Here is a 15,256-nt window from a genome sequence, read left to right as displayed (position 1 = left end):
CAGCTGAAATAAAAGTTTAGTGCATTCTCAGATGAAGTCCTTTTCTCTTGTGGGTTAAGGGTTTATTAATCAATCCCAGGGCTATCTGGATTGGACTCTACATCCACTTTTAATTATGTTAAAATGCTAACTTGTCAACATTACAGTTGAACATATCATTCTCCAGTTTGGGATTTTAAAGGAACATAGGAGACAGTGTGACAACTGAGTATTTTCAAAGAAGAGTCAATAGAAATCAAGGCATTCTAATATATTTTCCTTTTTTTTAATAAATACATAAAGCTCTTTACCATTTCCCTCAATTATTTTGATTAACATGATAATAGGATCTTTCAGAGCATCATTATACCAATTTTCACAGCCTGATGTAAGGACTCATTTCACAGAAATAATCATGACTAGCATTAATAGATGAATGTCAGTGCCATAACACAACAGCATAAGGCATATTTACACCATCTTAACGTACAGAACACCGTACACGTACACAAAAATATCACAGATCCAGAACAAATAAAATCAATCTCCTAGACAGTTTACATTTATAGGCTTCGCCTGAAACATTTTTTTTTTGCTTTATTTTTTTGTAATTTTTTTCTTTCCAAGCAACAAATAGATCTTTCCTACATCTTGTGATTTATTTGTTACATTGTGTTCATGCAAAAATAATAACTTGTTTTATTGCATTAACATTTAAACAGTTTTGGATTTGGGTCCCAAAACCATCATCTAACATTTGACTTGATGTTGCTTCATCCATATTGTCATTTTTGTTGGAGTGATATGATGATTTGTTTTTGGTGAGTTACAAAATGACAAACATATCCAGTTGACCACAGTTCAAAAATCAAGATTCGAAGCTTCTTGATCATGCACATTTTACTTTCATTCTTGCAAAATGAGTTGAATCAGATATGCCATTTTGAATAAACATTTATTTATTTTCTTTTTTCAAAATCATATTTCTAAAAACAACAACAAAAAAGAATGAAAGAAAATACTGTCCCACATCCACTGTTCACAAAAAGGAAGAGCAGCAAGAATCACACTGACCATTGTTAGGATATAGTCAGGTGGTGACACCGTAGTAAACATCCAATGTCACTGAAATACCGCAGGAATGCGACGATTACTATAAGCCATACTTCTGCAACAGTTCAGATTGCCACTGGCGCTTGCGCTCTGGAAAATAATCTGGAATGTGGATTTTTTTAAAATCCTGAATACACTTTTTCATTTCTTCTTCCACACTTAGCTTCTCACAGACTTTCTTTTTGGATAGGTTTGTTTCCCGGGACTTGCTGATGAGCGTCTGAAAGAGTTCACTGTTTCTGCGTTTGTCTGGTGGGGGCATCCATTGCACAGGCGCTTTTTTGGAAGGGCGATCCAATGTTAAGGTGTTGGGTTGGTGAGCTGTGGCCTGCTGGGCACTGGGTGGGTTGTCCTGGGGTGTGCTCGCCTCTGAGTGGCTGTCACAGCTGGAAGTGGAGAGCTCATTACAGGAAGTCCCACTTTCACTTCCTTTATCTGTGACTTTGTCGTGTTTCCTATCTTCATGTTCTTGCTTAGGTGACACTATTTTCTGAGGTGGTCCTAAAAAAAAGAAGAGAAAGAAAAGAAAAGAAAAAAGAAAAGAAAAGGAAAGAAAAGAAAATGAGTGGAACAATTAAATAAGTGGGAAGGTCAAATTAAACAAGCTTTATATTTTTAAAATTTTAAACCAAGAACACTTATCTTCAAAAAATTGCTGTTTGTTGCATTAGTATGTCTGAGGGATTAAATATGACATCCAGCTCTATTAATGCACAAGGAAATATGCAGCATGCTGATTATTTATTTACACAATCAAGTTTAGGACGTTTTCTTAATAAGCATTTCTGCCATAATAAATCATCAATAACTTTATGCTGAGAAGAAGATTTTTGTTATTTTAGTTACTGATTCCTGAAATCTAAAAAAAATACCATATGTAAATATTTTGTTAGTCCCATAACGGTTTCATGAGACTCTTAGTTCATTTTTGTTTTAGTTATGGGCTAGGAGTCCTTTGTGTATATATTTGCCATTATGAAAGCAGAAAGTACCATCGCTCTATTTTACAAAGTAGTAGTAGGCTCAGAGGTGCGATAGCCTCATTTATGTTTCCAAGTGGGAGACTGGTTTAAATCTTATCCTCAGTCTCTTAATCTTGTTTCCTGTCTATTTCCTTGAAGAGAATTATGAAACTGAGATAAGATATATAGGTGCCTAATATTATGGTGAAAAAATATAGTTGAAATATAGTATTTCCTTAAAATACAAGGTTTACCATTTGAGGTAAATTACCTAGGAGGACGATTTTCAGAAAGTGATAGTTTGCCAAGATAATTATTTCAAATACACAGTTTACTTCCAAGAGGGAGCATATTTTATTCTTCTTGACTCTGCTGTGGGATTAGGACCTCCATTTCACATTTATTGAATGTTACCAGATACCCAGAACTATAATAAAACCTTGATTAACTAAAGCCTGACCATTGAGAAATATGTTACTCAAATCTTATTTTTTTTCCTATAGTCAACTTTGATAAACAGGTTATATACATCAGAATGGGGAGTGGGGAAAGGGATCAATATTTTAAGCAATTGCCCAGAAGATTCTACTGTGTAGCCAGAGTTGAGAACAATTGGTCTAATCCATAGAGTCTCAACTTTGGCCACATACGGAATTACCTGGAAAGCTTAGCCTATTGATGCCTTGGTCTTAACCCTAGACATCCCACTTTAATGAGATGTCATCAGGCCATTAGGCCATTTAATAGAAGTAGGTGATTTCAATCTGCAGCCAAGATTATGAAACTTTCCTCAGTCTAATATATAGGAAATGAATTAATGACTAATATGAATACTTTATACTACTCAGAAAAGCAGGGAAACAAATTAACTTTTATGAAAAAAAAATACTTTCCATAAAAGCAACCCCTACTTGCAACACGCTATTGGAGCGATATTACCAATTTTCCTATTTAAAATCAGGAGAAACAAAAGAGGATACCAAACATTTGAGTGTGTGAAATTGGAGTTGGGTGGGATTAAACATTAAAAAATTCTTTAGAACTTTTTGGAATGATGGAAATATTCTATATCTTGACTTTAGTGCTAGTTATAGGTCTGTATACATTTGTGAAAACTGATAGAATTGTAAAACTAAAATGGGTGCCTTTTGTTACGTAACGTGTATCTGAATCGACATAACCAAAAGCAAACAAATAAAAAACCCCTCAAAACTTTAAAGAATATGTACCTGTTTGAGGGAAGGTCTTAACTAATATTTCACACTTCCCTTGTTTACAATACAGTAAAACTCTAAGAAGTGCTGAAAGCACACCAATACATTTCAAAAACATTGCAACCCTGGATTAAAGAGCACAAAACCAAACAGCTATTTTTTTTTTTTTTAAGCCTCTGCCATTTTCACTTATGGTAATAGAAAATGGTTGTGGATCTGAGGGATGAGGGCAGAGAAGATGCACTTCTAACACTCCTTGCTCACTAACCCAGATCCATTCTGAACATTCCTCTCTCCTTAGTGGCTGAGGGGCACAACTATGTCCTCAGGCTCCCTTGCCTCCTGGCTTTCAGTTGGATTCAGCCAATGAAAAAGGCTAGCAAGACTATGCCCTCACCCCATCCCACCCCCACGATTTCAGGGATCTCACTGCATTCCTGGACAAAGAGGCATAGCCCTGTCTGGCAGCTCTGTCCTCTCTCCCCCTCCCTCCCTCCTTCTGCCCCCTCTATTTCCATATTCTATAAAGCAGAGGCTCACATCTTGAGGCCTACGGGTGTTAACCATGTCCACTGTAATTGGCATAAGGGTACTGCCACTCTGTTGTAAACGGTCAATATTTAACTTTTCTCAAATTACCCAATTGGATATGCCTTCTCTTTCTTCTGGGACTCTGACTAATAGACCCACACTGGCATCAACCACCTTTTCCAGGGTTACTTGCAGAATCAGTGTTTCAGTGGCATCAGATTTTAGTGGTAATAATACTGAAAAGGAAATGGGTTCAAAGTCCTAGTGATCTGGAATCAAATTCTAGCTCTCTGGCAAATAGTCTAGTGGCCTTGGGCAAGATACATAGCTCCTCTAAGCCTCAATTTTCTCATCTGTAAAATGGGATAAAAGTACTTTCTTCATAGGTTGAGATCAAATAATAAATACCATACAAAAGAGTCTAATACATAAATACCATACGAAAGGGTCCAATACAATAAATCTCAACAATCAGAGTGTATCATTGTGATTTTTTTTTCTAATGTGTCGATGTTCAGGGCCATCTCTGGAGATTTTAAGTTTGCTGAAGGGTTTTAATGTATGTGTTTATGTGGAGCTCGGGGTGGTGGGGGAGGGGCAGCGTCTATTTGCCCAATTACCTTTCCGTGTAAGTGTGACCTCGAGCTAGCACGAGGCCCACCAGACTACTCCAAAATAGGATATAAATAGATGCTTTTCACTTTTTCTGTCTCCTGCATTACTTTAACCAGAAATCCCTACAGAAGAGTCTATGATTTTCATTCCAAATAATGACTAAAAGATTAACTTCAAATACCTGGGAAAACCAATTTATATCTAAGGATAATTGAGTGATGAGAAATCTTTTTCTGTTAATAGGCAAAGGAATAGACCATTTGATAGAGATAGCAGTGCAGAAAGGCAACATCAGAGTGGAAAACAGTAGAGAAAAGGGGTATTAAGTACCACCAGAGCAAACGTTTCGTTCTGTTTTTATTCACTGGGAGAAAGATGCTTAATGATATACGCTAGGGAGGGTACAGAGTTATTTAAAGTTCACGTGTTAGCTAAATAAATTATATACAATTATTATGCCTAATGACATTACAATTTATTCATGGAAATAAGCCTCCTCCCTGTCCTCCCAATATATACACAGACACTCCACAATACAATAGAATGCAACGTATGTGTGTTGGAAATGAATTGCTCTTGGAGTGTAAGACAGAACATCCAGGAAGACTTCTGTGACGAAGGCATTAGTCAGTTTAGCCAATGTAGTTATACTGAGTATCACTGTGAGCCAGGCACTGTGTTAGGATCTAGAGAAGCCTCATAGGAGGTGCTCTGGTGAAGCTCACAGGCTATTTTGTGATATTTTATGATACTAACTGTTAAAATTTATGGACACTTTAGAGTATTTCCCACTATAGACTTTAAATTCTGAAAAAAAGAAAGTGGAAACCTGAATTTATTATGATCTTAAGAACTTCTTCTTCTTCTTCTTTTTTAAAAGAACTTAGAATAGGTACAGATATTAACCAGAAACAGCAAATATACACTTTTATTTTTCATTCCTTCTATTTCATAAACTATCTTTAGGCAAGGTGGGCTCCCATCAGCAGACCAAACAGGCTCAGATATTTCTGTTATGACTTAAAGGAAAAGGTTTAATTTTATTTTGTCCACACTTTTGAATGTACAGAATATTATGACAGTTCTCTGTTTAAATCACTAGGAGGAACAAATGGTCTCCTTTTGATTAATGTCAGAATTTTTGATAATGCATAACATATTATGTATTATTATTGGTACTTGATTAAGTATAATTTAATTACTGATAGCTTAGTGGATTCAAATTGGGGCGAAGATAAAATAATAAAATGATTTATGGTTTTTTAATGACATGAAATTTAAGAAAAATAAATAAAATTCAGAGGAAATAATGATTTACTCTAGTTGCTCAGTTTTCTTGAGAATGCCTGCTAATCGTAAGCTTCCAGGGATAATTTAAAACTCTAATTTTATATTATTCCATTCAATGAACCAAAGCCACATAAAATGCCCTAAGCACAAGATGACAAATTATTTAAATAGCACCAAGTCCAAGTCCTGCATATACAGGAATAGCACGTGTGTCAGAAACTTCTCTGTGTCTCTTCAACTAGTGATAGAATAAAATATACACCTGAATGATCGTCCTAAAAGCATTCTGCCCTCCGAATTAGAGCATCAATCAGACTGAGTTTAAGAAAAGAAAACAAAATGTGATTTGGTGGTCTTACCAGCTGGGCTTTCTTCCATCACACAAATAAACTTGCCAGTACTTATTAGAACCAGCAACAAATCAATGAATAAGCAAACCTGTTACTTATTTAAGATTTAACTTTTAAAAGGAGTTAATTATTTAAAAAAGTCCAATACACACATACACCTAGAAACTTTCCCCAAAGTATTTGGACAATTAAATCTTTTCATTTGGCTATTTGCCATTAAATAGACTAGGATTTTCATCTAGAAGTTGATCGTCTTTCAGGGGAATGGCAGCCTTACCTAGGAGACTTGCAAGCCAGCTAACTAGGTCATGCCTCTCCACAAGTATTTTTGTAAGGAAGAGTCAGTACACAACAGGCACACACACACACACACACACACACACTATACTCATTTATTATGCTCACATTTTTCTTCAGCGTGGGAACGGCCTTGGAAGATCTGGGTTTGAGCGTGGTTAAGCCACGCTAACAAAGTGCTTTTTGTTTGTCATGGGACCTCCCTAAAATTTGGTTTTTGTCAGTTAAAATGTTGGGTTTGGCCCCTAAATTCATTTATGTTATGAAGTTCATTATTCTAAATTACGTAATGAATAAGAAGGGATTTTCCAGGCAGCAAAATTCTAATTAGATATTAAATATAAAACATTAATGAGTGACTATTAGTAAAAATTACCTCTTAGAATGTGGAAACAAATTCAATTTCCACTAAAGTACTTCACAGAATTACAGGGTTCAAGGATAACTTTAAGTTTATTGAGAGGAAGTATTTAGAAGACATTATCAGTTTACGTTTGTTTCATTAAATCTGTTCCTGTCATGGAAACACAAGCAAAGAGAATAACATTTAAGGCAACACAGTGCAGACTGGCCGGGCTCACACCCTAGTTCAACAGCTTACTAGATGTGTTTTTCTTGGGCGACTTTCTTTGTGCCTCTGTTTCCACGGAATTATGGTAAGGATTAAAGAGCTAACATGTGTAAAGCACTTAGAAGGAGCCTGACATGTGTAAATGCTCACAATGTTAGTTATTATTACTCAGCATAAATATCCCCTGCAATTTAACTGAATTTTGAGAGAACTAATGGAGGAACCCAAATACTTCTACTCTTAACTCTGGCTCCACACGTGGTACCTATGAACACATGGATTCCAGGTGTCTCTTAGCTTCTTTAGGCCTCAGTTTTTTATTTAGTAAAAATGAAATAAGAATAGCAATACCTAGTCACAGGGCTATACTAAGAAAGGAGACAACGTATGTTGAAGCAATTCGCCATGCAGTTCTCTCCAACAGATTTGAGAGGGTATGAAGTAACATTTTCATGTTCTAAAAGGAACTTATTTGAGAAAATAAAACAGAAAAGCTCTCCTTTAAGTTATTAAAATGTGTGAATTAAAGGCAATAGTAAAAACATTACATTAAACACAATAAAACAAATTGAAAATATCACAATGGGCCAAAATTGTAAAATTGGGCAAAACAGGACTTTCGATTAATTCCATTGAGTTTTATTACATTGATACAAAAAGGAAGAAATTATAGGTTTTTTAAGTCATTTGGGTGGCTAGGATAGTACAGAAATTAAACGTTAATATTTTCATCTTTAAAAAAGTGACTTCTGGGTAGTTCTGGGTGTAAGCACGTTAAATAATTCCATATTTTTTTCTTGGAATACACAGGCATTTCCAAATGCAGTCTATGTGTACAACTGCACACTTGAAAAAACCTTTTATTTTAATCTCTCTACCTGCCTAGTGATGATAAAAAAAACTGAATATGTAAAATATATCTGCAAGAGGCACAATTCCCAGAAGGGAAATTACCCTTTAATAGTGCTAAATTCAACGGTGTGTGAATGGTTACGTGCTACTTGAACAGAATGAACCAATCCATCTTACATATTAGCACCGCATGTCTCTAGGTATTAACCAGTTGAGTCAAAAGGGAAAAAAACTTCTATTTTGATTTGCTGAACATTTGTTGAGCACCTACTGTATACCAGGCATAGAGGTAGTTACAAGAGGAATGACACACACACACAAGTAGGTCTGGCTTAGGGTGACAGTAATGTACTTGTAAGTAAAGTTTGAATAGGACAGGAAGGAGGGAGCAAGAGTCAATTGTGATTGGAGTGAACTAAGGAATGGGCATTATTTTTAATTCATCAATTAAATTCTCACACTAAATTGAAACTTAAAGTTCATACAGGAGGTGAGTTCATGTTAGAGTAAAAGGCTATTTGAATAAATAAAGATTAACTTTTATATAAGAATAATTAAACTCATTTTTTTATGTTTTCTATAATCTCTACTATCATTACTTAACCATTTTTATGAATGAAGGGGAATAAAAAAGAAAATAAAAGAAGTGTAATTTGGAAAGGTAGACACGCCGTGGTATTCCTTTTTACATCCTGACGTGATTAGTCACTAGTCCATCCTTTTGATCCACCCTGTGCCTATTAACTTCTGATTGTACTTATTTATTTACAGCATGTCTCCCAGTCCAAACTGCAAATGCCTTGAAGATAGAAACTGCCTTTCTAGCCAACCATGAAGACTTAATCAGAATAACTGCTTGATCAAATTAATAAAATGCTCTTTACTCCTCTCAATATGTAGAGTATTTACTACTTACTATATCATTCACTACGGAATGAACATTCCCTACCTTTTATGTTACTAAATATTCACCAATATGAACACAGAGTGGTAAGAAAGCTCCCATCATTCCCACATACATATTTGTCCCAAAGTCACACATCTGGTGTCCTATCTTTCTCAGAGAGGTTATGGTTTCCATGAGGGCAGTGACTGTGTCTTGTTTCCTTGTGTCACTCAGTTCAGGAGCTGATATGTTTTGTCACTGAACCAAATGTACTAATAAAGTGAATAAGCAAATGTAATGTAGCATTAAGAAAAAACGTGACAGAAAATATATGTTTAATTGAACATATATTTGAGGAGGTTTTCAAAAGTAATATCGCCTTCCTTCCATTTCATACATCTGTGTCTTCCTAGTAGTTATTTCTGTAGACAATATCCAAGGTCACCTTTGGCTACCCAATGGATTCATTTTTTATTTCCATTTACTTCCAGGTCTTGTTAATTCCACTCTCTCTTTTTTTTTTTTTTTTTTAAGATTTCATTTATTTATTTGACAGAGAGAGAGACAGCCAGTGAGAGAGGGAACACAAGCAGGGGGAGCAGGAGAGGAAGAAGCAGGCTCCTAGTGGAGAAGCCTGATGTGGGGCTCGATCCCGGAACGCTGGGATCACGCCCTGAGCCGAAGGCAGACGCTTAGTGACTGCGCCACCCAGGCGCCCTTTGTTAATTCCACTCTTACAGTGGCTCTTAAATCAATCCCTTCATTACTGTTCCCATTTCCACCACTTCTAACAGGTTTCTCATTACCTCTTACTGTGTCTCTTAACCAGCTCTCTGACTTCGCTTTAGTCCCACTTCAAACTATTTTTGCCATGTTGCTAAATAAATATTCCTGAAGTCTAATTCCATCAAGTATCTCACTTGTACAAAAACCTTCCAAATAGTTCATTCTGCACACAGGATGAAACGTGAATACCACAACTTGGCATTGAGGATTGTCCTCAGTGCGACCCAAATGATTATCCCAGCCCATCTTGTAGTGCTCCCCATCTAGCAGCCAAAATATGCGTGTTGCTTCTGGTAAATGCCTTGCTTAACCCATGCCTACTTCCCTCCCCACGGACTGTATTCCTTCCATGCTCCACACCCTTCAGAGCCTGTGCCAAACGGTGTTTTCAGCACAAAACCTTCCATTCTCACATTTGGCTATAATTTCTTGCTCCTGCTCCCTTAGCTGTTTGTTTGACTCTATCTCAAAGTATGGAGCCTATTTTGTCTTAAGTAATAGTCATTTCGATCCTAGTAACTTTCATCTCTGTGTTCTGCTCCACAATGCATACACACCAACACGCATACAAATTTTCACTTAGTCACTATGGATGGAACAGAGATTCTTTCTTTTGTAGCTTCGCGTTTCCTGAAGCACCGCCCCCACGACTGGGCTCGCACTAATTCAGTAACTCATTGTTGAACTGAATTAAATGAAATTAGTCTCACCTACAAAGAATGTCTAAGCACACAGGGAATTGTTTTAATCCCAAAGAACATCGTTTTGTCTTGTTTTCTTTTAACTAAACTAAGATAAACCCAAGTATAATTAAGCTTACACGCTGTAACAAAACAAGCAAAAAACAAGGAAGATGAGCCTTTGCTCTCTAGTTACTCTAAATATTCCTTTGGGAAGGTCCCTATATTATTCCTTTCAAGTTATTAAAGAGAAATAAAAAGTATTTGGGAACCATAAATTTGAGGAAAACCCATTTTCTTTGCAGCAGAATTCTACATGGCTTACACGACTGTACCGGATTGTCGCACCTAAATACTTCCAGTAGGAAAGGTATCACATGTTCTCTTGTCCTTTCAGAAGCCCGATCACATGCAAAACGGTTACGGACGCCTTGTCTGAGGGCTACATTTAAAACCGGCCTCCACATTTCACTCATGGGAGCTAGCATTCTGTGGCACATTCATCATTTTTGTGTTTAAAAAATAAATAAACCCCCCTCAAAAACCCCCCCACAAAACTCCATTAAGATGCCCAGACCCATTTTGGCATTTGGAATTAAGACCTGTGTAATTCTGGGTTCCCACTTCCAAATCTACCATTCCTTATTATTGATATTATTAAAGTGCTTTTCCACGTGCCTAGGTGGGCCTTCTAATGGCCCCCCTTTTCAAGGGACATTCTGTATAAGACAGATAATTTATCTGTTTTTCAAATTTGTGAACACAAGCCGGCTCTTGCTTGCTCCCCGTCATAAACTGGATCATCACACCTGCATGGTGCTTGGCGAGGATTAATGAGAGGTCGTATCTACAACACGTCTGATGGCCCTGGGAGGGGAAAGAAAGGCGCTCTGTAAATATAGGCTGGGGTGACACTTACGATGTGCTGTGTATAACAAATTTATGTGAACATGAAACCATGCTGGTTGTAAATTATCGTTGCTGTTATAAATACGAAACAGTTGTTTCAGGCTTGAGAAAAAACTTTTGATGACAAGAGGGGTAGAAGAGGTTGTGACAAGGCAAAAAGAGAAAAAAAATACTCTTGGATTCCAGAAGCAGGAGCAATTGCAGGCAGAAAGTCACAGTTGAGGGGATTTTTATTTGTCAGATCTCTTCAGATCTTGAGTGCCTGCCTGCCAGTAAGTACTTTCAAGTACTTCTAACAATGGTCAGCGAGATGTAACATTTTGTAGCTGCGATACTATTTAATGTGAGTGCCACCTCTTTTCACTTTGAGATTCCTAACAGTGTGCCTATTATGGGAGCAGCTCAGTGCAGAAGCAGTACGGTGAATGGAAAATGGAAGCGTAGATGCTCACAGCAGTTTAATGGGAAGCTGTGTGGCTGTTAAAAAAAAAAAAAAAAAGCTCCGCCTTTGGAAATAGCAAAACTGTGTTTCAAGTGAAGTTCTGACACCTCCTAGCTCTGTGTGGCTATGGGTGTCTTCAAGACTCATTTTCCCGTTCTGCTCCAGAGGGACTGAAAATATGGTGCCTCCCTCCGAGAGTTGCTTTAAGTAAAGATACATGTGAGGAAGAGTCTTCCTGGAGGCTGACAAGCAGCCCCAGAAAATATATCCCTTCCTAATACCTAGAATCTGTAAATGTCCCTTTGTATGATAGTCTTTGCAGATGTGATGAAGGAGAGTGAGATGGTGAAATTACTCTGGATTACCCAGTTAGACCTTTTAAGTCAATCGCAGGCATTCTTACACAGGGGAGTTGGAAGGACATCTGATACACACAGAGGAAAAGGCAGCAGTGTGACCATGGAGTCTGGGGATTGAAATTGATGCGGCTACAAATCAAGGAATACCACCAGAAGCTGGACGAGGCAAGCAACGGATTTTCCCCTAGAAGGTCTGGAGGCAGTGTATTCCTGCTGACACCGTGATTTCTGCCCAAAGTGATTTCGGACTTCAGACCTCTAGAACCCTGAGACAGTAAGTTTTTGTTGTTTTAAGCCACCAAGCATGAAGTAATTCGTTACAGCAGCCACTGGAAACTAATACAAGTCTATTTAGTCTCCTGTCTGGCCCTTCGTAGATGTTAAGTTATGGCATTCATATAAGAGAAGATATTATCCTTAACAACTGGATGTGTTTGGATCTGAACTACAGGATCTGAGTTTCTCTATTAAAATACAATCTCTTGCAGTCTCTGCCAGATTGTCATCCTATTTCTCTTCCAACTAATAGCCCATAAGATTTTCGAAAACAGTTATCATCTTTAGTCTGTTCTCCCCAATTATATAAATTAACCATTATTTGTAATAATGAGGTTTATAGTCTCCTACTGTCACATCCCAATACACACTACACAGTAACATTCCCACAAAATTCTCTTTTCTGTCTCCTTCTACACACATGCATACTCACATCCACCTACTCTCAGGCACATATTACACACACATATACACATACCATGTATACACATACGTGTGTGTGCATGTGTGTGTACATATATATGCATGTAATTATAGAGCTGTCTCTCATCTGTAACTGATTCCACATACGTCTACCAACTGATCATTCCACGAAATTCTAGCACCACGAGTCTACTGCCTTCTGGACATTTCCTAAACTTCAAATACCATATGCCCAAAAAAGAGCTAATTATTCTTTTCCGGTAAACCAGTTCCTCCTGCTATGCTTCCTGTTTTTCTTTTTTATCAAAGCACCACAATCTTCATAATCAGCCAGGTTTGCAATCGTAGAGCGTTCTTCATTATTTCTATTCCTATCCCCCTATTGATTCCCTGCTCGTGTGACAGCCACCTAATCCGTTATGCCTACTTTAATAATGTCTCAGTCACCCCTCACGTCAGTCTTCTCCCCACAGTTACGATCCTCATTAACTCGTATTGAATCTATTGCAATCACCTTCTAACCTCTTCCTGAATCTACTGAAATGACATTCTAGAGATCTTTTCATCTCTAATATCTACCTCCTGCTATCATCCTAAAATCCCAGCTACAGAGCACTGAAATATAGCTCTTATTATAGTACTTGTTCTCAGAAAATATCAAAGGCTTTCAGCAACATAGCCAATCTGCTAGACCCATAAACAAGACTTTCTATATTGTAGTCCCAATTTAAACTCCAAAACTCGTTTTCTATTACTCCCACTCTCTATTCAAGCCAAATTAGAGATATTAATATTATCCTAAATATCACATGTATTCTTGTCTTCAATTCCTCACCTATGTAAATTACAGAATGATTTTTCTTTTATAGCAGACTTAAATAAATGGAGTAAATTCTGCATGGGCTGTGTGTGTATGTGTTATCTGAGAATATACTTGGTGCTCCTATCTATCCATCTTATGTAATAGACCTCAAACCCCAGGCTACAGGAGTGGATTTATCATCTAGACCAGGCCAGTCATAATACCTTACCAACCCAGCCCCATAATCTAAGGCAAGGATGAGGGTTGGGAGACAAGTAATCTCAGTAGTTTAATAACAGGAAACCCCTGGAACACTAAACCATTGATGAGGGGAGAGAAAAAGAAGGCCTTTACATGTCTGGCCAAAAAGCTCTCAGATGTCACTGCCAAGGACTAAGTCCCCAGCCACAATTACAATAGAAGAGAATAAGAACAGAAAGGGCATTTTGGTGTCTGACTCTGTAATACCTCTGGCCAGCTCTACCTGTTAGACAAGTATTTCAGACAAAATAAAATATTAATCTTATCAGAAAAATCATTTTTATACACCTGTTTAGATATATTTTAGATGCATATAAGCTTGAAATGTAACTGAAACCTCTCTTCTGAAGCAAGTTGGTGACATGTTGATTGTACTGTCATCGGAGAACTCTAACACTTAATGCTAAATGCATAAAGTTAAATTTTTAATGCACATTTTAAGTTATTGGAGAAATTTATATTAAGCAGAAAAAAGGTAAAATCAGTGTGTATTCATGAGCAAATCATTATAACAGCAATATATACAATTTAAGGAATCTCAGGGATTTACTTTTACTCTACTTAACAGGTCCATGGGCCCCCATTCCTGCCTTAGAGCCTGTGACCAGAGTGGGTAAAATACTATTATTGTCCTACACTAAGTTCTCATCCATTCCTGTGTCCTGGGAGAAAAGATCTGTTCCAAGAAGTAAAATAGGGTGCAAGGTGAACACAGATACACACACACACACACACACACACACACACACACACACACAGCCAATATATACTTTATTACAGAAGTATGGTCAATTGCAGAAACCAAGATGTATTGTAGTAAAGTAAGTGTTTCACAGCACCCCATAGCAATGTGTCACTGTGTGTCATCTTTTCCTGTGTAGCTATTAGTTAAAGGAGAGAATGAGCTTAGAGAAACAAACTTAGTAATGCAACCAGGACAGTTTCGCTTAGTTCATAGTTTCTCAAGTAAGTACAAGAGTGCAGTAACATTAAACATTTATTGAACACTTACTATGGGCCAGGCACCATGCTAAATGCATATACATAGCATCTCATTTACATTTCACAATAACTTTATAAAGTAAGGGCCCATCATGCCTATTTTACTCATGAGGAAAGCAATGCGTAGGAGGTTATGTGATTTGACAGGTCACATTCGGAAGTGGCAAAGACAGGATTTGGAGGTTCATCTGCCAGACTTCAGAGCTTATACTGAGTTAAGCTCTGAGATACACTGCTTCAAAAGCCTGAAAATGGTGTTTTAAATCAGCTTTCTTGAAATCCTAAACTAGAGCTAGAACTACTCATATGAGCTTCAAGTCCTCCCCTGGTAAGATTGAATTGTGATGTATAGTTGTAAAAAAATTGGGGCTAAAAGTACCTAACTGTACCTAAGTGTTAGAATTTCTTTAGATCATTTATAATATAGTATTATTTTATATCACGTCTAGCTATCTTGACAAGAAATAAGTTAAAAAGACTAATTGTATAAAAATGTGGAATGTGCCTTCTAGCACAGTTCCTTGTAACCATTATTGGGACCAAAGCACTTTAACCAGGCAAACTCTATTTATCAAACTTAAGATTTTTCCTCTTTAAAACAAATGTTTATCTTGCCATATCCTCTGAAAAGCATATTTTTGTGAATTTAGACCAAT

General features: G+C 37.1%; 1 protein-coding gene across 1 annotated transcript in view; it reads right to left on the bottom strand.

Annotated features, from left to right (window-relative positions):
* Positions 1 to 241: 241 nt before the first annotated feature.
* The window catches only part of KCTD8 (potassium channel tetramerization domain containing 8), a 235,493-nt gene continuing 220,478 nt past the window's right edge, over positions 242 to 15,256 (bottom strand). Inside the window, exon 2 of the mRNA XM_045815971.2 lies at positions 242 to 1,593. Within this exon, the coding sequence (XP_045671927.1) occupies positions 1,133 to 1,593 (461 nt within the window). The 3' untranslated portion in view covers positions 242 to 1,132. The remainder of the gene's footprint in view (positions 1,594 to 15,256) is intronic.

This window comes from Ursus americanus, chromosome 8 (assembly GCF_024610735.1).
Source record: "Ursus americanus isolate L20-20 chromosome 8, mUrsAme1.1.p, whole genome shotgun sequence".
Classification (NCBI taxonomy): domain Eukaryota; kingdom Metazoa; phylum Chordata; class Mammalia; order Carnivora; family Ursidae; genus Ursus; species Ursus americanus.
Note: the sequence above shows the minus strand (reverse complement) of the source record. Positions and strands in the feature narration are given on the sequence as shown.